This window comes from Thalassophryne amazonica, chromosome 13 (genome assembly GCF_902500255.1).
Source record: "Thalassophryne amazonica chromosome 13, fThaAma1.1, whole genome shotgun sequence".
In the NCBI taxonomy this organism is placed as follows: Eukaryota; Metazoa; Chordata; class Actinopteri; order Batrachoidiformes; family Batrachoididae; genus Thalassophryne; species Thalassophryne amazonica.
In genome coordinates, this window is record NC_047115.1 from 42,412,206 (window position 1) to 42,440,025 (window position 27,820).

The 27,820-nt window shown below is 40.2% G+C and overlaps 1 protein-coding gene across 1 annotated transcript; it reads right to left on the reverse strand.

The window, feature by feature from the left end:
* Nucleotides 1-349: 349 nt before the first annotated feature.
* Nucleotides 350-27,482, reverse strand: ercc6 (excision repair cross-complementation group 6). Its single transcript, XM_034184311.1, is given in 24 exon segments — nt 350-2,138; nt 2,218-2,296; nt 2,410-2,578; nt 2,670-3,176; nt 4,344-4,489; nt 4,986-5,080; nt 5,326-5,445; nt 6,499-6,609; nt 8,400-8,618; nt 9,356-9,451; nt 9,857-9,973; nt 14,849-15,025; nt 15,531-15,701; nt 16,198-16,333; nt 17,148-17,230; nt 17,232-17,304; nt 18,382-18,430; nt 18,433-18,512; nt 22,274-22,991; nt 23,296-23,410; nt 23,527-23,647; nt 26,229-26,457; nt 26,574-26,779; nt 27,464-27,482. Coding segments are annotated over 23 exon segments (4,245 nt in total). The 5' UTR covers nt 26,770-26,779; nt 27,464-27,482; the 3' UTR covers nt 350-1,700.
* Nucleotides 27,483-27,820: the final 338 nt, after the last annotated feature.

Below are 27,820 nucleotides of genomic sequence, written 5' to 3' on the forward strand. Positions count from 1 at the left end.
TTATGTATAATCAGAATGTTATTCTTTATTTTTCAGCTGCTCCTGTTTTTGTTCAGGGTCTCCTCAGAGGGTCTAGCATAGAGCCGCACTGAGATTTGGCACAAGTTTTATGCCGGATGGCCAGCTCCTTGTCTTCCTAAAATGTCTCCAGGACCTACTCTGATTAGCTTCTGAGATCTGAAGGGATCAGCCATTCACAAAGCAGATTGGCTGCATTTTTGTATAATCAGACTTGTTTTGTTTTTTTTAAATCTCAAAAGTTACTTAACACCAATAAATAAATAAAAATGCTACCATAAATAAAATACAGACAAAATGAAGCAGTGGGAGTTATTGGCACCCTTTCATGAATTTACAGTAACTCAAGTTCCTATCCATGTTTTTTTTTTAAAGACTTCAGAGGACAGACATGAACAATTCTTGGTGACAGAATAGGCTTCACGGTTCATTTATTAATTATTAAAACATAGAAACACAATGGTAGTGCATGCCAAACTGGTCTAGAGTACAAAGTTCTCAAAAAGTGAACGCCAATGCAAACACTTGAGAGAAGCCACCAAGACACCCACGTTCCTCTGAACTGTTCCTGCAACTGTTATGTAATCAGTTACACATGGCTGGAAAGTGATCATTTACTGTCAATTCATAAAGGAGGTCAATAATTGTCTCATGGGTACATTTTATGTCTTCATTTCCCACTATCATCATTACACAACAGCATTTTGGTGCTGTTCATAAATTTTGGACATTTTATTAAATATTCTCAGCTGAAACATGTTCATTTGCATTTATTTCTAAATATATTTTGAAATATATCTCTAAAACTAGTGTGTGGGATGTAATAGCATTTATTAGCAGAAATGGAATATAATGTTGATAACCATCTCTTCATTAGTATATAATTACCCGAAAAACTGAATCAATGCTTTAATAAGCATAGAACAAGTTCTTCATGCATTTCGCTTCAATGCATTTTGCAATTCAACTGGAAGACTGAAGAAAAAAGAAGAGGAACCAGTGTTTTCTCATCTACACACTAGTGAGAAACCAGGCTCATACGTATTTCTTATGTCACCAAAGCAGTGAAAATGGCGAAGGGAAACAAAACATTGACCTGCGACAGCATAATGCTATCTGCAGCGTCACGACTAGATGACACTAAATCCTACACACTGTAGCTTTAAAAATCAGTGGCGTCAATGATGTAGACCAGAACTAAAAAAAAAAAAAGAAAAAAAAAAAGATATCTCTTTCCACATGTGAAGAAAAATCGTGAATCACGAAGCACGTTATTTTAAAGGTGTTAAATATGACATTTTCTAACCGTCAAAGCTTGACTGTTATTCTTAAATCTGATGTCAGTAATAAGGTGGGGGGGTTTGCAAATTTTCAAATGGTACCGTATAACACATAATACAATTTTACTAGTGCTTGGACATGCTAACAACAACAGCTGAAATAAATTCCACATTTTAGCAGATTTCCTTTTCAAAATGTCCTTGGACAATTATGAATTTCTCAGGTAAGCTGCGAGAGCGTTTTAATATAAAACAGTATTATTCCTCATATAGTCTTGAATAAATGACAGGAGTGCAGTTCAATCTTTGTCCAATGCCTCTGTGAGATGGACAGTCTAAGTATGGGAGTAATGAAAAAACAGACATTTGGACACAGATTTGTCCAATTCCAGCCTGCTGCCCTCAGCAGAATTCCTCCTTCAGTCTCCAGACGCCTTCCTGACCACAGCTCCTGTGGAAGTCACAGATGCCCCTGAGCAGCTCTCTGAAGATGGGGGCTTGCTCCTGACTCAGTCTTGGTTGGAAGTATTCCAGCACTTCCTGGGTGCCAGCCTGTCCATCCACACGTGCCTGGAAGGCCACAAAGTTCCGCAGTTCCACAAGCAGCTCATCGTGCACAGTTGAAGGAGGTGGGGAAGAGGCGGTCCTTTCGGCTTGAGAGTCTTCATCATCTTCTCTTTGGCTGGAGGGCAAGCTGAGATGATTGCGAGCTCTCATCTTGGCAAGCAGGGAGGAGGATGAGAGAGGGGCGGAGCTAGAATTCCCTTCTGTCACCTCCCCACTGAAGTGAGCTTCTGAACCAGGCTTCGTTGAAATACAATTCTTTATAACAGCAGCGTCCTGCATGCAGAAAAAAAACCCCAACACGTTTTCACAACAATCCATCACACATGCACACAGCTTTTGATGCTACTGTTACCTTGCACTTTTTTGAAAGACGGATAGACTGAACGGGGGGTGGATTCAAGAGGGAATTCTTCTTTTGTCCGAAGCGTTTCCTGGGAGAGCAAGGAGAAAAAAAAAAACAAGATACGAGTGCTTCAGATATGCTGAGTGACAATCAAGAAAGAAATCAAGAACAACCTTAAAGTGTCATTTTGCGACTGTGTACCGAGCAGGTGGTGGAGGGGGTCGACTGAAGGCCTGTCTGCAATGGTTGCGAGAAACCTTTAGGGCTTTCAGGGCATCTTTGGCCACCCTGTTGGCTTCTGCTTCCACCAAAACATAATCAGGATTTGAAGATTCAATAATGGAATCATGCTGCATTACACTGTGGATACCTGAACATCAAGAAGGGTGGAGATGGTTAATAACTGTAAAAACAAAAAAGCACCATTGTATAAATGATGGACTCTGTTTAAATTAGCTGACCAGATTTCTTGAAAAGCTTTGCCAAGACATAATCGTCAGATTTCTTCTGGTTGTCCCTCTCATTGTCTTCACCATTTGTCTTCTTGTAGGTGCTTTGCTTCACCAAGTGAGAAATTCGATGGCCCTCAAAACGAGCGTCCCGGTGGCGTTTGTGCTTCATTTTTGGGGGCCTCCCTGCCTCGGCTGAGTGGCAGTGCTTCCTCTTTTCCCTGTGTTTCTGATGGCTAGTGACACCTGAGTCTCTGGAGGAGTCAGGCTTTGGGACTTCTGGACTGGCTCCATCCTGGTCTCTGTTATTTTGTGTACTTGCTGAAATGTTTGGCCTCACTTCCAGAATGCTCATTTCACCCTTAGAGTTTTTATTGCACGGAGAGGCCTCTGTTAATGCAGGAGTTGGGGAATATTTTTGGTCTGAGGAGTGTTTGGGCTTGAGATGACCGTGGTGTAACGCAAGTGATGACCTTTGCCTGTTGGGTTTCTTGGGAGCTTGGACATCAGAACCTGTACCTGTGGGAGGAATTAATGAAAGTCAGGGAGGAGGAGGAGAGTAAATTTTATGCTGCCAATTCAGGTAATTTCACATTAACAGTATATGAATATATTTGATCTATGTAATTGGAAATAAAAAGTTCCTAAGAATTAGGAATGTCTTGATCTGCTGTAATCTGATGAGAATCTGCATTTTTGATGGATCAGTATCAGATAATTTACATCCTATTAATCAAATGTGTTCTCTCTGCTTCACTTTATGTGTGCAGAGCTAGCACTTCCTCTGTTTGGTCCGCTGGCATCGCTCTGTACAAAGCCATGGTGCACATTTTAAAAGCAATTTATCACTGTTTTAAATATGCAATAAGCCTATTTTATACACACAGATCATCTACAGTGCATGTCAGTCTGGCTCACAAGTGCAGAGTGATAACAGGCAGTGCTCGGTGCTGCCACGGTGAAAGTTTTCAAAATGTATTTCACAACATTTCAAATACACAACAAGTCTGTTTCTGATGGATGGTCTGTGTGATATGACCTTCCTCCTGGCCAATCAGGTAGCAATATCCACAAAAAATAAAAAAGATATCCATGTCGCAACATCTGTTTTCCTTCCGTTTACAGATAGTGCAGGTGCGTAGCCAGAGAGGAGATGGGTCTAAAGCACCCCATTCCTCATAGTAAAGATCCACTTTTGAAGACATTTTTTATATATTTTTTTTTTACCTACAACAATAATAACAGGAGCAATTATAATACTAGTAATCATAATGATCATAATATTTAGAATTTATGTGACTAAAACATAATTTAGTCACTGTTACTCTGACTATCCTAGTTTTACTGCTACAATTCCACACTAAGTAGAATTGATAAGACATAAATCATCTGTTTATTTAAGGTTTAAATAGATAAATAAATACAAACATCAAGAAGCAAGTTGGATTAAAGGTGTTTTTTCTGAATGCATGTCAGAGCTGTTAAAGTGACAACACATGCAATGGATTGATTTTAATAAGACGGTATTCTGCTTTGTGCATGTGTAATATCAAATTAAATACAAGGATTGGAACTCAATGTCAGCAGATACTGAATATTAAATGACTTTGATAGGGATTGGAGGCAAAACAAATCTGATCAGGACATCTTTACTAAGAACAGAATGGTGGACAAAAATCTGCACACCTGCAAATATGGCACTTGTCTCTGTTCCCTGAGTTCCACTGGGGTCTGCGAGTGTGAAGAGCTCATAGATGTCATTTGACTTGAAGAAGCGTCTTTGTTTTGGGTCCTTAAGTACTCGGTTGGTCAGAAACTGTTTGAAAATCTGCCTGAAGAATAAGAGATCAAATACTGGATTACACACTACACTATTCAACAGTTACCTCAGCAGGCGTCCCTGAGCCGTTGTCACCACAGAGTACTTTGGTTGATGGATGAGAAAATTAGTTAACCTCAGTATTTTATGTATCAAAACTGAATCCCAGCAGTTCTTCCAATTTGCTTTTTGAAAGCAATTTACAGACTTAAAGCCAACAGAGCAACAGTTTACAAGTCCTAGATTGGCCATTTAATAATGCAGCAAAGCTTTTCAATTACTGAGGACTGGGATACAGTAGTGATGTGAGCAATTAGTCATGTCATTACCTGTACTCGCAAATGTGAAGCCAATGGAAAAGACAATGAAAACAGAAGAATGGGTGTGAGGAAGCAACAACAAATGTCAATAAAGAAACTTTCGCCCTTTGTTTATTGAGTTCTATGATTGATATCATGCATGAAGAAGCACTTTCAACAAACTAAAAATACTTTGGAAGTGTTGCTGACCTGTGGTATATTTTCTCCTCAATGGCCCCTGCAGTCAACAGTCTGTAGACGGTCACTTGCTGCTTTTGGCCAATTCTCCATGCTCGTTCCCGCGCCTATAAACAATATAATGCATGAAAACAAATAAATGAGGATTGATCCTGAAACACATAGATGAGGTATTTTTAATCTAGGAGCAGAAAGCAAACAATGTGAAACTGTGAAAAGCAGGAAAACAAGGAATCCAGTGGGAATGTTGCAAGTTATTTTCCAATAAAATAGGTCCGCAAGTTACGCAATAAAAACTAAATAACAAACCTATTAAATCTTTTGTTTGAGTGTGTATGTGTGTGTATCCAACCTGTGTGTCGGTACTTGGGTTCCAGTCTGGGTCATAGATGATGACTCTGTTGGCTCCAGTCAGATTGACTCCCAGACCTCCAACTTTAGTCGTCAACAAGAATATAAATATAGATGTGTCCTGTAGGAGACGATAGTAAAAGAAAAGAAAAGAAAAAAAAAACAAAGGAAAGTTGGCATATTTTTCAGTTTTATAATCATTCTGATAATCAGTTCAACTCAATATTCATTCATTCATATAGCACCAAATCACAACAAAGTTGCCTCAAAGCACTTCACACACTAAGGTCTAACCTTAGCAACCCCAAGAGCAAGCACACAGGTGACAGTGGTAAGGAAAAACTCCCTCTGATGATTTGAGGAAGAAACCTTAAGCAGACCAGACTCAAAGGGGTGACCCTCTGCTTGTACCATACTATCGACACAATTGACAAAACGAATATACAGGAAATTTTGGGAGTCCATGTCAGTACACAGGATGGAAGGCTAGAAGAAGAAGACACCACTCCCATCTCTGGATGGAGAGTGGTGCAGTTCCAGGTGTATTTAGAGTTTAAAGCAATTTGAAACAAATAAAATCTGTTTCCTGCCATTCAACTTTAAATCAATCTGGAGAATTGAACACATAAATAACTCTTAACATGTGGCGCCTTAATTCTCCCTAATATATTTAAAAGTATTCGAAACAAGCCACCTATGTGCATATGTAACACATGTAGAAATCCAGCACAAACTGTAGCTTTTTCATAAATATTTTTTTTTTACATTTCCTTTCATTGTTACTTAAGGGTTGTTTATCAATCAAAACATTGATTGATTGGCAGAGCACACCTGAATCAACTTTTAGCAGAACAGGGAGAGATGGAAAATGCAAAGGTCAGGAAGTCCTTGAGGACCAGATCACAGTTTGAGTTATAACTCTTAATAGCATATCAGTGTTGTTACTTCATTACTAGAAGATACAGAGTGATGATGCAATGTTGTAATACTTAGTCATTTTTCCTGACATTTACATTTCAATATGGACAACAAGGTATATCTGGTGTGAGCAGCAGATTGCTATCAATTAGTGTTTTCACCTCAGGGTGAGCAGGGTTCCCCAGTACCATTTGGTCCTTCAGGAGGGGATTTTCGAGGGAAACACTTAGAACCATTAGGGATGACTAATCCTTACCTCGTTGTAGCGAGCGATGAGGGGCTGTCGAGAAGCTATGGCGGTAGTGCCGTCCATTTTCACATAGGTGTAGTTATTCTCCCTTACAAATACCTCTAAGATGTCCAACATCTAGAGATGGGAAATGTTAGAAGGTAATAAAAGAGGAAAAACAGAAGCACAAAAAGAAGGACTGAGGTTGTGGATTATCTCTAAAAGGATTAGAGCAGATTAATATTACATGGACAGAGATACTGACATGGAGGGTCTCAGGTTCCCCTTGAGGTATAATCTCATTGGTATTGACTCAAACAGCTGGGGCCTCTCGCACACACTCATGCGCTCACCAGTTTTTTTTATACACAGGTATCTGGTTGTAAGTAGGCAACACAAACGCTCAGACATTTGGAAGTGATTTGTTACAATTTAGAAGATGAAACAAAGATGATAAGAAATGGCAGAAATATCCATTTTCTTGTAAAAAAAAACATCCAAGTGCATTAATGTCAATAGTTGTGTAAAAAATAGGACATAATTACAGTACGACAGGTGTGATCAAGACCCTGTGCAGTATCACTAAAATATCAAATTATTCAAAATTCTATTGTCTTGCAATAACCGTGTTATGTTTAAATTGAAAAATACAGTGTTTCATCCTATGAGCAATCATAAACAAATATTTATTGAAAGATATTAAAAAGGCAGGGCCAAAAGTATTAAATCAATGCAATACAAGTCAGTACAAGTGTGCATATCCTTTAATATAACACATCTAGAGTAAATCATCACTTTTCCCACTTTTTTTTTTTTAAGACAAGTCAGGGGACGGATACAAGGACAAAGAATCCTAACTTTTTCCACTCTACCAATGAAGTTGTAACTGGTGAAGCTGACCTATGCCCAGTTTCGCACACTGCATCCAGAGAAGTTTGTAACTCCTTCAGAGTTGTCACTGGGCTCTTGGAAGCTTCCCTCGCTTGCTTGCTTCTTTCATTATCCCTCTGTTTTGAAGTAAGCCTGGTATAAACAAACTCACCAAACAGTACTGCATTACTGATGGATTTAAATAAACTCCAAGAGATATTGACTTGCAAATGTTCTTATTCACAGTAAATTTTGCAGGGTAAAATAGACTGCTGGGGCTAAATTTGGTCCCACTCTAAACAGAGTAAACTAAACTAGCACAGTCTTAAAGCAAGTTAACCAACTCCAATAATGATATTGGTGAAATCGCACAATGACAGTTTATTTAACTCTATTTGGAGTGGGACCAAATGTTGTTAGTACATTAGCATCCTGTCTGTAATTTCGATGTCATGTTCTGGGTGATTGATTTCTGCCGTGTTCTCTGACTGAAATTTCAGCTGATGAAGATGACTACCATTCATGGCCCAGAAGAGGTGCTGTGGTGAAGTGAACTGACTGACGTGTTTCGCCATTCGCTACCATTTTATGGACCAAAGAACAAAAGGATTCACTGATAATGAAAAAATGTTAATTTCAGCCCTATTAAGTATGTTAGAATTTTGTTTGCTTTTCGCGTCTGAGGAAGAGACAAAGTTGTGTGCATGATTTTCTTCAAGGTTTTTTTTTTTTTACATAATGTTTTTGGTACTTTTTATATTTTGCATGCTTGGATTTTTTGTTAAATTGTAAAATAAATACTTTTTTATGATAAAATATTTGAATTCATACTTGAAAGTTATTGGTAAAATTTATGGTTATGAATAACCAAAGGGCAGCCAAATAATCAGAAAATAATCAATTGAAAAAAGAAAATTGTTAATTGAAAAAATAAGTTAGACTGACCAAAATTATTGCAACTAGCAAGCCTTTATAAAAATGCTTGGTAGTTGCAGCCCTAACTAGTACATTAGATGTTATCTATGTAAATAAGAAAGGCAGTGTCATGCTTTTCTAACCTGTTTAGACTGACTGAAGAGCAGGACTCGCTGTCCCTGCTTGAACCACAGGCGCAGCAGTGACTCCACCACTATCATCTTGCCTGAGCGTTTCCAGTACCCAAAGTGTTCCTCCTCAGTTAGTTGATCCTCTGGGATCCCCCTTAAAATCCGGGGGCCACCTGAGAAAAGGTCCGGGTGGTTGCAGATTTTACGCAGCGCTATTAAACCTGAGAATACCTAAACAGCATAAAAAAAAACAAAAAAAAAACAGGCATAAACTCTAAAATACACTTACACAAGCAGAAAACTGATGAACAAAGACGACAGTGAAGGCTGGCAGATAGTACATTTTCCAATATTACACCTTTAAACAAATGAGCACATTTACTTTAGTCTACAAGAATGAGTTACATAATTTATTTACGTACAATAAAGGCAGTGTTTGTTGATGAAAGCCCAATGGTTACTGCATTACTAATGGTGGTTAATGGACTGACCGCTGAATATGTGTGTGTGTGTGTGTCTGCATGCACAATCTGTTGTGGTCACCCCTTAGCTCTCCAACCATGTCCATTTGGGTCACAGCTAATGAATGGCCAACTCTCTCTCTAGGGTTCAGCTAATGTGAGAAGACCAAATATACAACCTTTGTAAAGAACGCTACAGTCAAGCTATTAGGGGAACAACAACATTTATCTGGCAAAAAAAAAAAAGTCCACTGATGCCACTTCAAGATGATGATCTCTGAGGTGTATGAGGGGTTTACAGCATTAAGACACCTGTGAGTGAGAGAGGTGAAGTGAAATTTATCAGTTAAGGGGTTAAATAATTGATACGTCTTGTTCCAGGAAGTCTTTTCCTCAACCGAGATTGTTACCCTCCCTGCCCTCATTACGCATCATGCGTCAACTCAAATGGAATAAACATAAATTGAATGCAGTGAACCTCACTGGAATTCTGAAAGTAAGGCTTACCTGCATGCCACCATTTAGCATTTGGTAGACTTCTTTAGAATCTAAAAAGCTTTGATACACCTGCCGTTGTTCTTCTGTTAATCTGCAAAACAGAACCTACAGAAACACACAGGGAGAAGAGTGCATAATGAGCTGCAAAAACCTCCTCTAAAGCCCCTTGATGAGAAATACAAGAGAAGCTGTGTGTTTTTGGAGCCAACTGCCTCCTAAGGGACAGACTTAATAAGCTGAAGTAAACTGGGGAGTCAAACAGCATCAGCCACAAGGACAGACCAGAGAGCGGCTACCTTAATGAATACCTGCTCCTTTTACTTTACTGGAACTTTATTAGCTGGCTTCACACTGACAAGAGCCATGCACATTCATCAAATACTCCTTAGATGTGGCACATACAGTCACGTCCAATCAGATAAACACTTCCCCAGTTAAGAGATCCGGGCAAGAGAGGCTGTTCAATACTCAGACAGAACAGGGTCAAATGTCTGATTGTATTGTGAATACCTGTTCATTTTTGTCAGGTAAGGACAGATTAGCTTTGACGTCTGCCTTCATTCTTCGGAGCAGGTAAGGATTGATGTTGTCTCTAAGCACACATGCGCACTTATACGCTGTCTGGACCTGAAAATGAAAAATAACAACATGAAGAAGAAGAAGAATAAATTGACTGCTTTTGTACGACAGTCGACAAAAATGTATGCTTTAAAAGAAAAGGCTACATTCGGGGTCTGTGTACCAAATATGACTGCAACTAATGCTTCTTTTGTAATAAAAGAATCTGTCAATTATTTTTTTTTTCTCAAATAATCCAATGATTTTTTTATTAGCTATTGATTATATTTGGATGAGTTGATTATCCTGTGGTTAATTTACCAGTAACCATAAATTCTACAAATAACGTTCAACCTCGGATTCAAATATTTTGTGATTAAAAAAAAGTATATTCCGAATGTTAAAAAATCCCAACATAAAGGATATAATGTGCCAAAAATTAAAAGGCAGTCATGGGGGGGACTATAGAACAAACTCACACTGCTTTGTCTCTTCCTGAGACACAATAGAGAATAAAATCCAAACGCATTTCATCACTCTGAAACTAACACATTTTTCATTATAGATTAATCTTTTAATTAGTTTCTGGATTAATTCGTTAGTTGTTTGGTCCATCAAATGTCAGAAAATGGTGAAAAATAATTGTTTCTCAAAGCAAAGGATGTCCTCAAATGTCTTGTTTTATCCACAATCCAAAAATATTCAGTTTACCGTGAGAAAGGAGGAACAAACCCACAAAAACTTCACATTTAAGAAGATGAAAGTATAGAATTTGGACATTTAAAAAAAAAAAAAGAAGAAGAAAAACTGATTAATTGATGAGCAAAATAGATTAATTAATTAATAATTAATAATCGATAATTGTGGCAGCGCTTGCATGAGACACTTCACACCACTCACAGCTGTCAGTGTGGATGCTTCCTGAGGCATGAGCTGTCATTCATCCTCGCCTCATCACCCTCCACAGTGTAGGTGTCCCCTCTCAGCAGTCTGAGCCATTAAGCATTGATCAGAGTGCTGATGGTCTCAAGGGACGGAATCCTCCTCTTTCATCAGCACTGCTGGCCTGCTCCATTTGGAACAAAGGGGAGCTGGAGAATCACTTGCTCCCTCCCCACAACGGGGGGATAACTGTAAATGGTCTTCTTCACCATTCCCCGGGTTAGTGCTAAAGGCCAGTTAGTCTTTTAAACATTAACTCACTGGGGTCCACAGAGGAATCAAAGAAACTGCTGGTAAAGCTGGAGGGGAAAATACCACGGTGAGATTTAGAGCTCACTGAGCACAGGAAACAGATTTCTGCCACACGGGTTCATATGGGGGTATAAATGCACATTTCTATAATAGACGGTCCAGCCCCGCCCTAGCCAAGCACAAATACGTCTAATTGTAGATACAAGTGAATCAACTAAGAATCTGCTTTGCTGCTCTGAGAATTTTGAGAAGAGGATAAGGCAGCAGGGCTCAGCCCTCTCTGACCATTTAATAACATTAATAATTAGTAAAGGTTTTTATTATCGACAGCGGAAGAAGCATCAATAGCAATCTTAAATAATTAAATCCATGCAGTCAGTGGGTTATTAACGATTAGACGCTAATGACAAAGAGCTACAATTTAGCTCACTGGATCTCCACTTTAGCTTCTACCTTCTCTCTCACACACACACTCGGGATGTACTGAAGTTCCTTTGCATGTACCTACATTATCATAAGCCACGCTTAACTGTTTTGTTGCCGCACCACTTTTGTTTACAATCATGCCTCAAACATTGTGCAGAGATGCACACGTGGCTGGTCTCGTTTTGCTCAATTTGCACATGCCATGATCTGTTCATTTTGCCATCACTCTTTTTGTGTGGTAACAGGCACCCAAATGCAAAATATTGGTCTGTGAAGTAATAGCACATCAATGGTTCCAAATGCATCCAATCATAATGTGCAAAATCCTTACAAAAAGCTGGAGAGAAGGCTGATCCACATGCATCAAATGCATTAATGTCAAGACATTCCAACACGTGATAGTGCTCCAGCCAGCTTTTAAAGGTGCAGGGTGGAACAAAGAATGGAGAGCAACTTCAGCATGCAGAATTTGCCAGAGGGTAGGCGTGCCAAAAAAACCATGTGATGCTGGCATTGTCATATTTTTCCTTTTGAATTTTTTTTCTTCATAAACAAAATGTGAATAAATGTGCAATAAGATTAAATATTCCTTCACTCTATTTTACTGAGTTAAATAATTTTCTAACTTATGCTGATGTAATTCATAAGGGAAAGAATTGTGCACGCTGGGAAAAATTTGACACCAAAATCAAAACTAAACTACCAGTAAAAAACTGACTTGGGGATTGTTCACCTAATTTTTTTGCTGCTCTTATCCCCCAAAATAACGGCCAAACACACTCAAGTTACACGACTGTCAAGTATTGTAAAAATATTATGGTGATTTTATTCTTTATTAGTTACATATTCTTTTTCTTATGCTAGCTTGTCTTTCTATTGTGACCTGAATAAAACCACTGTGCTTTTGTGTGCTAAAAAGTGCTGATAAACCAGTATTGAGATGGGATGTGAAAACATATTTTTCTATTTTTCTGATGATTCATGTAACTGAGACAAGACCAAGTTTGTTTGTCTTACTGGGCAATCAGGAGACGAGGTCAAGTTGTTTTTTGCATTAAGGCAGGGGTGACATGTGCAGCTCAATCAGGATGAGGGGGGGGTTGTATGATATTTCCTTTTTAGGTCACGATCAGCGCTGGGATACAAGAAGAAACAAGACTGCATTGCGCACAGGACGAGAAGTGGACCAATCAAGAAAGAATACAACATCTTAATGTAGTGATGTAATGTTTAGACAGAAACTCAGATAGTATATATGGGTTCAGGGAGAGGTAGACGGGGTTCATGCTCAGAGCCTGACTGCTAGGGCAAACTAAGCGTGAACCCAAAGACTCTCTGTTATGTTACTTTGGCTCATTCTCTGTATTAAAGGCGAGGTCAATCTGAGAACTGGACTGAATCCTTGTCATCTTTCCCTCTCTCATCAATGAACATGCGGGGTGTGACCGAGGGTAAATTGTTAAACAATTTCATGTTGATGTTTTGGATTTATAGTTGTGTGATACTGTGGTAAAAGGTCCGCTCCAACAGTTTACCAAACAAACAAAACAAACTTTCAGCCTGAACTATCCAAATAAAACATGACGCTCACTTATGGAGTTTTGCGCCAAACTAAGAAAAAAATGTGAATAAATGAATGAAAAATGAAGCACCATTTATTTTCTCCAGCTTTAATGTGGATATCTCTGGCAATCAGATAAACTCGATCCATTTAAGGACCTCAGATTATTTGCACAAAAGACTTTACAGGACTGAATGTACATAAAGCAGACCAGTGAAGGAAGCCACCAACACACTTAGACAACGCTGGAGGAACTTCTGAGCAGGAAGGAGGGGCAAAATTTGGGTAGGGTGTGGGAGAGCAGGACACATACGTGGTAGGGCAGAGCATGGAGGGCAAGGGCAGGGCGCAGCATCTTCTGAAATCACGCAAGCTGGAATATATCTAGTATATCAATTATAATGTTGTATTTGATATACTGCAATGACAATGCAGGTGCAGGATTTCATGCTGAAAATTATACAGCTGCACAATAATGCTACAAAGTTTGATCGTAGGACGGCTTGTTGTTGGATGCATACTCACTGGCCACTTCATTAGGTATGCCTTTATAGTACTGAGTTGTTCCCACTTTTACTTTCACAACTGCATTATTTATTATTTACTTAGCATAAATTCAACAAAGTGCAGAAGCACTACTCTCAAACTTTGGCCCATATTGGCATGATAGCATCACAGTTACCACACCATTACAGTAATATAACCAGTTGGAATTGATAACACAAGAGAGGACTGAGCCTGCTTTCATGTTGTTTATGTCAAATACTTACCCTATCATGTGAATGTTGCAGTAGAAATCAAGACTTCTTTGACAAAGCTACTTTTCCCCCCAGTCTTTAAATGTCCATGTTTGGTGATCTCCTCCTCACTAGAGAGCAGGTGGCTCAGTGGATAAGGAGCTGACCTGCCAATGTGTAGACCCGGGGTTTGAATCCCGCTCAGGATACCTGTTGGTGTCTTTGGATAACACACTTAATGTGTATTGTACCAGTCCACCCAGCTGGAAATGGGCACTGGCCTTGGCTGGGGAAGTAACCTGCATTGAATTAGCATCCCATCAAGGGGGAGAGCCACAAACTCTGGAGAAAAGCACTGGCTCCACCAGGCTTCAAGGCATATAAAGGGCTTCTACTTCTTGCTTACTGCAGCCTGTCTGTCATTCTTAGCTGACAGTGGTCTTCTGCTGGTGCAGCCCAAACAGCTTTAAAGTTTGCTGAGGTGTGTTCAAAGGTCTATTTCTACAAACTTTCATTGTAGCGAGTGGTCGCTTGAATAACTGGTGCTGTTACATCAGTCCCCATCAGCCTGGTCAATCTTCTCTGACTGCTACCATCAACAAGACATTTTTACCGAGAGAACCAACACTTTTTTTTTTTACCATTCTCTATTGACCCTAGAGATGGCTGCTTGTGAAAATCCCAGCAGGTCAGTAGTTTTTAAAATACTCAGTCCTGCACATTCAAAAATCACCTTTCTTCCTTATTGTGATGTCTGGTTTGAACTTGTGCAGATCTTCTTGTCCTCCACATGATTGGCTGGTTAGTTATTTGTTTTAATAAGCAGCTGAACAGTCCACACCTACTAAAGTGGTCAGTGAGTGTATGTTAGCACAAGGAAAGTCTCAAAGATTTAGTGTTGTGTTTTGTGTGAAAGCTTTAAGAGCAGAGTTGAAGCATTCCTTCGGTAAAGAAAGAATCACAATCCTCCACACTTTTGCTCTTTGCTTTTAAAAATGTGTCTTGGTGTCATGTGTGTTCCAGTACCTGTACCGGTGAGGCATTGCTGTAGCCACCAATGGTAATTGGTACAGAAAACTGCTCCATGAAGACAGGCAATGTCCCCAATTTGCCGGGGAAGACAAAATCAAAAAGAGACCACAACTCCTTCAAGTTGTTTTGCATGGGAGAACCTGAGAGGATGAATCTGTGTGGAGTACGGAACTAGAGAGAAGAAAGAAGAATAATGTTACAGCTTCCTAAAGTATGATGTGACATTCCAGTAATTTAATGTTGCTGTATCAAAGAATAATTCAGTAAAAACCAGTGGTACTCAACCCTAGCCCTCGGGGACCACTGACCTACACATTTTACATCTCTCCCTGCTCTACTGACACCTGTTTGATCCTTTTTATGGTGACTGCCATCTTCTGATTGTCTGAACACGTGACTGAGTTAATGAGCTGTGAGTAGAGCACACATAAGAAGAATGTGCTGATCAGTGGCTCCTGGATTAAGAACCACTGCTATTGAGAGCGTCTTCTAACGTCATGAAAATTCAGATTAGCATGTCAATGTGTAGGCACCACCTAGCATATAGCACAGCAGGGAGAGAAAAAATAGATCAAATCATAATAAAAACAGATTGCTCTTTCAATTCAGCATAAGCAAAAATCATTAATACTTTTAGTTAATAATTAAAAAATTTAGTGGTGTGGTGAAACAATACCTGTTTACAGGCTGTTGTAACTCCGGCATTAGGATTTCTAATCTTGTGGCCTTCATCCAATATTACGTAGTGCCAATCGTAACGCTGCAGGGAGTCCTGCAGGGTCCTCACTGCAGAATATGAAGTTATTAGGATGCCGTGGCTTGATGCAATCGCTGGAATCAGGTTTTCCTGTAAGATGGCAAGAAAAATGTAAAACAAAAGGCCTCAAGAATACAGTTCTTTGTCTGTGCATTCCAATCAATCAAATCAGCTCAACTTAATCTGACACCCCCACAAAACAAATAAATAAAATAAAACCTTGTTAAGTTATTACAATCTGTTAGGCAAAAGAACAAATAAAAGAAAAATAATATAAATACCCAGCTCATTTTTTGTATTGTTTTTTAGATTTGCACTGGTATTTAAGAGAAACAGCAGATTTAACATTGCTTGTGTTACATCACCCAGAAAATGATTCAAAATATAAGGAATATCATCTTTGATACTTATAAATTCAAAAGTATCTAAGCAGAACACTTCATATGTGAGCTGAGGAGCAGGTTAAACAATGCTGCATAAACAGAGATCTAGCACCCCCCAGAGGGAAAACACACACTGTAGAAAATTTTGAGGTCAAACATGAATGCGAAATTCAGCAAAAAACAAAACAAAAAAAAAAACAGACCTTTTTACTGGTAAAGGAGCCAGTTTCATGTAGGACAGCCACTCTGAAAGGAGGCCACCACCTATGGAACTCCTTCACCCACTGGTGCATGACTGTAGCAGGACACACGATGATTGTAGGACCCAGACCAGCATACCTATATGAAACAGCCTCGCTGTATGATCTTAAAGCCATGATAAAAACAGCAACAGAGGATGGCGGGGTCATAATTTTATAAAATCTCCAGGATAGTTAAACTCAACATTTATATGTCAGGCCACAGACAAAAACAGTATTTTAAAATAAGCAAAATAATGAAAATACATTCAACATGCACAAGTGGTGCCTTTAACACAAAGCTGAATGTACCTCCACTGATCTCTTGCTTTGCATTCCACAAGAAACCATGCTTCACCTTCACTTTACAAGAGCTTTCTTCAACACACAAAAATACACTAATGGGCTGGCACAGAACTCTGCCTGGTGGAAGCTATTGATACAGAGCCATAATTGAGTTTGCAAACATCAATTTGTGGGCGTCTATAGCAGACAAAGTATTGACCATCAGGGAAAGCTCCACCTATTAAATGCGGTGTTGTTTTGTGCAGTAAACTCTGATTATTACCACCACCGCCTTGTGTTTTCCATATCTGATTCGGTCCATCCCCTATTTCATGAGATGAGTCCAAAATTCAATTCAAGTGTCCACAATGATGGACTCACATTAACATTTGCACTCTCCAAATACATTCGCAAGCTGATACAGAGACACACACACGCAGTGTCAGTGTTTTCTCTCAAGTCCGCAGTAAGAAAGTAAAGAGTTCGGATAATTGAAACATGTTTAATAATTCAGATGGACACTCTCAAGCAGAAAATCCCTCTAATCAAATATTCATACCATACAGACACACAGTCGCTGTCCACAGTATGTGTGTGTGTGTGTGTGTGGTGCGTTTATGTGTCTGCACCTGTAGTTCGATCCCCTGGTCCTCAGTTTGCTGTAGCTCAGTCCAGCCAGAAAGCTGATGACCTGAATGGTTTACCCAATCCCATCTCATCTCCAGGATGCCGCCAGCCTGTTGACAGTGGAGCTCCCACATCCACCGTACACCTGTCTGCTGGTACCTGCACACATCATACACATATAACTAAAAAAATGAAGACAACTGAGCCCAGGAGCAATACTTCTAGACATCAAAATGCATAGCAATGGCAGTGGCCCAATCATCGGAAAGTCTACTTTCAAGTTGTAAATGTTTTACTATTATTCTTGATATATATTTTTACATTGTAGGAGTTGTCTTGGCCAAAATAAAATAATAAATAAAAAATTATGGAAAGCCAATACCACCTTGTGCAAAATATTTTAAATGAATACACTGAAATGTGTTATCTGTCTATATTGTGTTGGCCCTGCGATAAGACTGGCAGCCTTTTCAGGATATACCCACCCTCCCGCTCAATGACTCCTGGGATATGCTCCAACCTTGACCCTTACCTGGAATAAATGGATTTGGAAAATGGATTGATGAATAGATTGTATTAGCATATCAGTGAAGATGCTCAGTTTGCAAGATGAAGATACATAGATGAAGGGGCCATTGGTGACAGTATATCCCCCCAGATTTTGTAGCGCGAAGTGCATGAGAGTCTGTAACTACTCTGGGTGTGATGCCAGGTCAACACCGGCTACTTCCCCAGCCAGGTCAGTACCCATTTACACCTGAGTGACTGGGACAATGCAGGTGAAGATCAACTTCGTATTCGACTGAGCTGTGCATCAGTAGATCGGTAGGTCAGTATGATAAGAGAGCTGGGATACTAATATTTAGATCTGGGTTGAGTCCAGATACGCTTCCTGTCTGAATGTTTGGATAAGTCAACTGCATAGTTCCAGTCCAACCGGCTCTAAGTGGGTACTAGTTTTGGCTGGGAAAGTAATATACGATGGACTGGCATTCTGCCAAGAGGGGTTGTAGACCCTAATCTGCATCACACTAAGGGAATCATAGTAAAAATCTAGAAACTTTTATTTGGCAAAGTACTTATTTAAATGTCTTGGCACAATTATAGCACAGTCTGTAGAATAGATTAATTTCAAACAGGAGGATGAGTGTGCTTGATTTCCAAGTTGTTCTGAGTGTTGAAGTGTCCTTTAGCAGAAAACTGAACCCAAAGTGTTTGTATCACACATTGACTCACTTGTAAAGCTTTTTCCAAAGGGCCCCAGGAACTTTGAATCCTTCATCAATTCTGCATCACTGTCATCTGTAACCTCCTCATTCCTTTGCCTCTTCTCCTCTCTTTCTCGAAGACGCTGTCTCTTCCATCTCCTAGAATGAAAATGCGTATAACGGTCAGCCTACACATTAGGACATGCAAAATTTTGATATGAAGTTTTTTGAACATTCAATCTGCCAAAGCAAACACAAGAAACTCTGAGCCAGATGTCAATGAACAAGCACAAGATTCACCTCTAGATAGGGGAAGAGCAACCCTCAGGTTGTTAGTCAATCCTGAAAAATTAATAAATGACAGATACTGTAGGATAAACTATGTGCTACATAGTGGATATCAGTGGTGGGTACAGTTCCACTAATCTGCTAAACACTAATTAGCAAAGCTAACTTTTTTGTTAGCACATTGGCTTTTCAGCTAATTTTGAAAACCATCAGTGGACCACTTAGCTTCCGCTAAATTTAGCTCCACTAACTTTCAGTCCGTTAACTTCTTTTTTTGCTGGCATAGTGAATCAAAATCATACATTTTAGTACTTACCTGTTGCGCATTTTGCAATAGTCAGATGGCTATGAGCTCACTCATTCCTGAGCAGAAGAGAGCAGAGCGAGTCAGCTACTGTTGCCCCAAAGGGAAAAAAAGTAATTTACTTTCAACATGCAAAAAGACAGACAGTGTGGAGGAGACATGAAGCGCAACACACTTTTCACTCATGTTTTACTCATAAACAACTAATTCTGGACAGTTTACTGATATTAACAGTACCACTGTCATTTTTACAGAGAGAAAATATTACACATATGACATATCTTTTAAAGGAATTCACTAAATTCTGAAGGTTTGAGCTTTAACAGACACACTTGCCAAAAGGCATTATGGGAAAAATGAGTCTCCTTCACTGGTTGATTTATTTATTTGTAAAATGTAATTTTTTTCATTTGTAAAAAAAAAAGGCATTTGCAAAACTGAAATTCTGTTTGTGAAATAATTCACAACCAACACTGGCTGCTATTCACACTCCCATCCAGTAGATAGCAGTGTTCGATGCATATTGACGGGGGTGGGGGTGGAGTGATCGAGAGAGACATGAATTTCCCATAACGCCTTTCGGCACATGGGTATTTAAAGCTCAATCCTTCAGAATTTAGTGTATTCCTTTAAAAGATATGTCACGTGTGAAATTTTCTCTCTGTACAAATGACACAGTTACCGTTAATATTAACAAACTGTCCGGAATTCGTTGTTTAGAAGTAAAACCATAAGTGAAAAGTGTGTTGCGCTTCATGTCTCCTCCACACTGTCTGCCTTCTTTCAAGTTGAAAGTAAATGACTTTTTTCCCTTTTGGGGAAAAAAGTGTTCTGTCGAGATGTGCGGTCTGGTCACATAAATCGACAGTTCTGCGTCCCGACAATATTGTGCTGTAAATACAGCGTGCTCTTGTATTTTCATGTAAAGACAAAACTTGTGCGCGTTTCCTTCAGTGGGGGAGCTCAAGTCCATGTGTGAATGTTCTGTTGAGTTGAGCATCCTGACAATATTGTGGTGTAAATACAGCGTGCACATACAAATTTTAACTTTTTAAAATTGAAAAGACACTTATTGCTGTTGTATTTTCATTCCTCAGTCGCTCAGTCGGGGAGTTCAACATGATAAAGAGAGGCATGTCAACCCTACGGGGGAAGGTGTGAAAGTCTGGGTAGAGAGAACGGCGCATGAGTGCGCATGCACATTTGCGCGGAGGGCTGGCCCCTCAACAGGAATGACATCTCGTCAGAACACCGGCTCGCTCCGCTTGCTTCTGCTGAAGGAGGAATGATCTCACAGCCGTCTGACTATGTAAGACAGAAGCTCTCATTTGTTGTTCCTTTTTGGGTTTGTGATCGCTTTTGATTTTACTCAGAAGCTTCAGCGGTGCTTAAACTCGAAACTGGCTTATCAGTAGCCGACAGTACTAAAAGTTAGCGGTTAGTTGTAACTTCTACTAAAATTTTTTGTGGTTTATCGGTTTAGCGTTATAAAAGATAACTTTTCAGTTAGTGGATTAGCAGTTATCGAAGCTAACTTTCTGGTATGCTGTGCCCACCACTGGTGGATATACAACAGGCAAGGGCGGTCTTAGTGGCCATCAAGACCCTGCAATTACCAACAAGGCTTCATAAATCGCATACCAACAAAAGGCCTACTTTACATGTGCTGCCTGAACAAGCCTACATATGTTCAACATTATTATTTAATCCAATATGGTGGTCTTTTGGCTGCCCCCGATTGTTTAGGGTTGCCACAGCAGATCCACATTGACATTTGACACATTTTACACTGGATGCCCTTCCTGATGCAACTCCAGTTTCCTTTCTGAAGAGGTCTCCCATCTAAGTACTAACCAGGGCCCACTGTGCTTAGCTTCTGAGATCCTAAGTCAGGCATACACAGAGCAGACTGGCTGCACTATTGAATCTAATATAAAAAATAAAAAATTCTTAGTTTAAATTAAAAATGCCAAATGGCCCAAACCAGGAGGCTCGCATGCCCTCACCTCTATCAGAATGCAAGATTTCAAAGCTGAATACTGAGCAGTTTTCACAGTTACTGGTGTGAAGTTTACAGACCCAATAACACATTTACTTGCTGACTGATTCCATTGTGCCTACATGCCTTCCTTGTTCATCACAAGGGAAAAGCAGTCTATAGGGGACTTATGTGCCAATATTGGCATACCCTCTTTAAGACTTGTCCCAGTGCATGCTGGGGCAGACCTCAGCACCATGGAATCCCAAACAGGTATAGGAAAAGGATGGAAGCATGCTTTATTTTAAGACCTGCCTATACAGGTGTATAAAAGGCACTTTTTTTCCCCCTTTTGAGTTGGGGGTATTTCCATGAGTGGTAAACATCTACAGTAAAAAAGGGAAATGTAAAGGAGAACGGCTGCAATAGTGGAGAAGAGAGGGCAGTTAGAGCACAGTCGTCACGCAGCAAATGAAGATTGATACAGACAATTAGTTGTGCGAGTTCCCCAGAAAGGTGTGAGGTGCAGAGAATAAGAATCCATCTTCATTTGGGCCAGTCCTGACACCCTTCTACAAAACTGGTCCTTAGCTGGGCCTGAGAGACCACACTCTCTAATTAAGTCAAGACTAAGCATTGGTTCAGTTAATTACACTTTTCTGCCCCCACTCCACCCTACTACCCAACTACAAATACTACCCATTCTAATAATATCATTCCACATACACAAGCTCGCCTCGCCAACGATGCCATGCCTGTGCTGGTGAGCTGACATTTAATGTGTGTTGTGCAGAAAAAAAGGACACATGCCAACACAATTTATTTGGCAGCTATAAATATGAAATCTCATTAGAGATGCTCTTCCATTAATTTGAGCTTTACAGAGAGTGAGTGTAGAAAAACCATGTGGAGGAGGATAATTAGGCCAGTGTGAGAGTAGAGAGGCAAGAGGAGCGGGGAGTGAATTTGCTTAGTCAAGAAACAGCTGCCAATCTCATCTGGGATTAACTCTCCTTCTGCACTATGGAGCCAGCAGAAACCAACTGCTTTTCTCCTTAGCGAAAGGGAATAACAATAGTACATTTGTACCAATGCCATTACAATCGTTGTGCAAAGTTAAAGGCTCAATCTGGTGTTAGTTGAGCATGTAATTTGTGCATGATATCAGCATTCTCTTATAGATTGTGGATGAAATCCATTGTACACCTTTGCTGCAATAATTACTTATTGCACACAAACCACTGCTTGCAAATAAAGCAATGCAGATTAACTTGCTTTCAAAATGTTGTTACCTTGTTTAACTGTGTGTAAACTGACACAATTGTTTACAACAGTGAGTCAGTGTCGCACCTTATTCTCCATTTGTAGAAGTCTGCATCGCCGTCATCTTTGTATTTTTTCCCTTTACCATGTCTGTGTTCTTCTTCTTCTTCTGAACTGTCTGGGCAATATTCTTCCTCACTCTCTTCCCTTTTCTTCCTCCTTTTCCGTTCATCCTTTCTTACATATGGTTTCAACTCATACTCTTCATCCTCCTCCTCCTCCTCTCCAAAGCCCTCCTCCATAGCTTCCCTTTCATCTTGGTCAGGATCCATGAGTTCATCACTGGGCAGGTAGTCTGACCCCTCGCTGTCAGTCTCCTCTTGCTCAGTGTGATGCTTCCTTCTTGGTTTTACGTGTTGGGGTTCAGCCTTGGGCCTAATCTTCGGGTGAGTCTTCAGCGCAGTTATCTGGAGCTTTCTCATGCGCTTCTGGAGCTTCTTGTCCTTGGATGAGGTGACAAATTTCTTGGTTTTTCTGTTTGTGCACACATCAGGGCTGTGTCCAGAGTTGCGTTTTCTCTTTAGAGGGACAGATTTCCTTCTTTCAGTGGCCAGCTTGGCCTGGTTGGCCAAATACTGATCAAAGGCGGAGCTTTCTGCAAGCATCACTTTTCGAGGCTTCTTCGTTTCCTCCTTCTGGGGGATTCGTGTACCAAAAGGAGTCATTTGGCCTGTCCGGATAAGCTCCTCCCATTCTGTCTCCTGAGCCGGCATTAGCATGCTTCCCAGGGTAGATGGTCCAGCTTCTGTATGAGCACATAGACAGACAGACACGGCAAGACATATGACCATCAAACATTTTCTATGTATGGAAGGCCAAGTGAACCAGCATACCACTTATGTGTTCATCTGTCTAGTTTCATTCAACTTGAGAACAAACAGACGATTTCCTTGACAAAGGAATTTTTAAACAAATAATACATTAAATGAATACAGCGTCCTGTCACACTGCTGTGCGCTGAAGCTTTCAATTGCATTACCTTTCAGAAATTCCCCTGGTGGTGTCAAATTGTGGTCGAACGGCTATAACAAATTCAACTTCACTCTCACCTTCTTCCCCATCCTCTTCTACCAAAAGCTCAGCCTCAACCCTCACAGTGTCCTCTCCTCCCAGAATGGTCAGTAGTCTCTTCTGTTTGGCTCGGACTTTCTTCAGCTGTTTCTCCTGAGATTGTAGGTATTTTTGTCATCCACAGTCACACTATGTAATTTTGTTATGTAACCTTATCGTGTACACTATACCACTTCAATGTTACAAATACATCACGCTCTGTACATTACCTTATTTTCCTTCTGTCGTTTGACAGATTCTATCTTCCTACAGACGTCTTTGCTGGAGGTGGCATAGGGGGACAGCTGCTCAATAATCTTGTTGATGTGTTTCAGAGCTGATGTCACAGACCTGAAATCCATAGTAGGAGATTCATCAAATCCCTTTGGTTTAGTTTTTTGTTTTCTTCCCTCAAAAAAACAAAACAAAACAAAAAAACAACAACACACAACTGGCATGTTATAAAGGAACTGTAAAAATGTAGTTTATCTGCTGTTAACACAATGATTTAGAGACTAAATTACTGAATTTGACTTGTGCAAATCACAGGAAATGTGACATTAACTGGACACTGGATCTCAATCGGATTTCAACATGGACAACTGGAGACACCTATTAATACCAGGTGGAAAATGACGCTCATTGAACTCTCATTTTTAAAGCGTGAAGACATTCCTCTGTTGTGCACAATTTATTTTAACCAAAATAGCCACACAAACCGTGGTGTTGATCAAAATGGGAACTTTGTTTGGAGTTTTGGGTGCAAACATTGTGTTGCTTTTCTACTTACATCACAGGTCAAATAAGAGTTCTCACTCAATCTCTGAAGACCCTTTTTACTCAGTTTTCTACCTATAGATCTACTTAACCGAATTTAAATTTAAGTCAACAGAATACTAACAAAACTGAGAATTTCCTGTTTGATGCTCTCAGTTCTATAAACAAGCCTGATGTGATACCATTATTTTTGCTTTCTCCATCTCTCACAGAGTCAGTAAGCTGTCTAGGCTTTCAATCATGTAAGACTCCTCTTACAAGCTGGTACAAAATTATTTCTGTCCAATGAACAGTGAGTAAACTTTTCCGCATCTAAAGCATGACACAATCACGCAACATTCTGTAATGTGACGCTTTGCTTTCAATTAATACCAGCAAGCTTCAGTGGTTAGCTCTGTGAGTCTGTTTAATCAACAGCTGGGAAAAACTAAAATAAAACAATAGCTTCACTGAGAGTTATAAATCAAAGGTATGTCACAGGACAGAGAGGGGGGGACACAGTGAGAGAGAGAAATTAAATAAAGTAGTGTATAATATCATATAATATTGTGTAATTAAGTAAGTTCCTTGTTCCACTTGGGGTCGCCACAGCTGATCAGAGATAGATCTGCATGTTTTATACCAGATGCCCTTCCACATTACATGGAGAATGGGCACAAGCGGCCTTGAACCGAGAACCTTCTGCTCTTGAAACAAGCGTGCTAACTGCTTGGCCACCATGCTGCCAGCATGTAATATTGTGTAGGGTGTTTTTTTTGCCTAAAGTCAGGTCAGATCTAGATAAGGAGTGTCACTTGCATTGTGACGGAGCATCAGCTTCAACATTTTGGCCATGTGGCGCATTTCTCTGTGCAGTATCAGCGCACAGATGCCTGAGTGTAGCTGGAGAAGGCCAAGGGACGTTTCACATTGCTGCGGCAGATAGATGGCTATTTTAGAGATGTGAAAAATGGACTGGTTTTCTGGACCAGTCAGGTTTCACGGATGTGGCAAAGAGCAACACCAGTGCAAGCTCCCAGACTTGACTCGACTCAGGTCAGGTCTGGGAGCCTGCGCTAGTGCCACACATCACCACATTCACCCTACTATGATACTGCCTTGGGTCTCGAATGCCAGCCACCCTTTGGCAAACAACCAGTTCATCATCACCACCACTCAGAAAGTAACCATCTATCTGCCACAGCCAGGTCAAACATAGACAGCCCCTTGACTTTCTCCTGGTGCTGAGGTCCTCAACACCAAGCCACCCATGTGCTGGATAATGTGTAGAGAAATATGCCACATGGCCAAAATGCCATAGCTGATGTTCCCAAATTACCCAATTGATGCTCCTCATCTTACCTAAGTAAGTGTGTTTGATACAAGGTCATTCCAACAATATCCAAGGATCCTCCAAAGACACAATGAACCAAAGACATCAAATCATCACCTTAGGTCACTTTTTACTGTTCAAGTCTCACGACCATACAGTAAGGCAGGAAGCATGAGGACCCTGAAGACTTGGATTTTCCTGCAAAGATTGTGGCATCACCAAACACCCCGACCAGCAACCTCATGATTCCATAAGCTCATCCCAGGCATCTATTGATCTCAGGCCGAGGACCCAGAGACATGAATGTCACTACCGAGATCAGTCTCTCTATCAATCTGATACTTTCACAGTACAGATATACTTCTGATGGCTGAGTCCAGGAAGTCATTGAAAACATGGATCTTAAGTCTTAATCCAGAACCATCATAAACCTAGACATTCAGATTCATTGTACACTTTCTCAAGTGCTGCAATCAGGGTATCAACTGATTCCTCAAAGATCACAGCATCATACATGAAGTCAAGATAGTAATCTAAGCATCTAAGGTTAATATATAATCCAAATATTACACTGGCCAATGACATCAAAGTTTCAGTGGAATTTATTATAGGAACCCTGATCAGATTTTTTTTTATGCTAGTGCCTTCCAAACACAGCTGACTAATGGAGGAACTAAATAATTGGAATGATTTGCAATGGTCACCTAAAGCTCATGGAAAATAATCTTAACACCTCATCTGAGTGTTGAGGATGCCAGTGTGCTGGAGAAGTCCAAGGGGTGCCTACACTTCACCATTCACCAACTGCTATATAGTACACTGCTTTCTGGATCGCTGGATTACCAGACATCATCCAGCACAGACTGGTACTCCTTTTCTGCCTCAGCTTTAGCAGCGGCCTGGTTTGCCTCCTGAATTGCCTCATCCACTTGCTGGAGGACACCTTGCTCAAGGACATCCTGGTCATACACAGCCACACCAAGACCTTGAAGTTCATCAGCTCCAGAACTGGCTGATGCTGCTTGGATTCGCTGTCTGTCAATCTGTAGCACACCTGCATGTCTCTTCCCACCTAAACACAATGTAGATACACATGTATTAACTGGTCTAATGACTAATACAGGGAAACATATACTTAAATAAGTTTGAGAGATGACAGTGTTTGGTCCTTCAGGTTGAAGTGCTCACCCTTATTGCTCTCTCCAGGTCCAGTGTTGACAGGATAGGCTGCAGCAGCCTCAGATCCCTGACTTTTTTCAAGAAAAGAGCAGAGCGCTGATCCCCTGTTGGCTCCATCCTCCTCTGTCCGTCCTGGCGTGAGGGCAGCGCTGGCCGGGCTGGAGATGGAAGGAAGCACCTGGTCCTCTGAACCTTCTACTGGCATAGTGAGGTAGCTACACACAGTCGACAGGGGACAAGTCTCAAAAAAATCAAGACATAACACAGCTTTGACTGCAATCAGAAAGTTATGTAGACAGGGCTGAATCTGGAGTCAGCAAAGCCGACGTGAATGTAATTGAAGTTGTACTTGAATGAGGAACATCCCACTAGTCCGAAGGTTCAGGTCAATAAATGAATATATTTTGATGCCAAGTAGGCTTTCAAAAAAAAAAAACACGTCACTTTGCTTTTAACTTCACTGGTTATAAAGATGCCCTGTACAATGTAAATGTCATAAACAATAATCCGTAATTAAGACTTTGGCATTTAATTCAAATGAGAAATTTGGCTTAATATGGCGTAAATACACACACTCGGGAAGGCCTATCGAATAACAATTTAAACAAAGAAATAACTACAGACAGTCATAAATTTGATAAACTCATGGAAAAGCCAGAATAAAAAAGTTCTGGGGCTAAAAAAGACAAAATCTCTGACAGCTCTCTATTGTTTACGTGGCTAGGCTAACCTGACGAGCTAACACGGAGCTTCGGCGACCAGTTACAAACCACCTACCACATTTTAAATGAGACCTAAACCGTGGATCGATACATTAAAATACGCGTTGTGGATAATGCTAAAAAAATACTCACAAAACATATTGTTACACAACATTAAAATGACGAGTGACTGCCTACCGACCAGGCTTCCTGTTTCCTTTATGACGTCCCCGTTCAAGTACTAACTGCGTGGACAGTGCCCCCCAGTGATACACAAACGCAGACGTAGTCGGCCACTAGATGGCGGCACGAAACCGCTTGTATGGTGTGCTGTCACCATAGACCCTTAAAGGAGTGTCACAGAAGCGTGTTGTATGGTGGTTGGGAAGGGCAAACCAAATTTTCATTGTCGAAAACAAATTTATTGACGTTAAAATAAAAAGAAAGAAAGAAATTGAATTTGTAAAACAAAATAAAAACTGAGAAAACGTTTTTTAAAAAATAAAAATGAATTTACATTTGAAAATATGTTATTTTTGCTTTTGAAATTTGTTT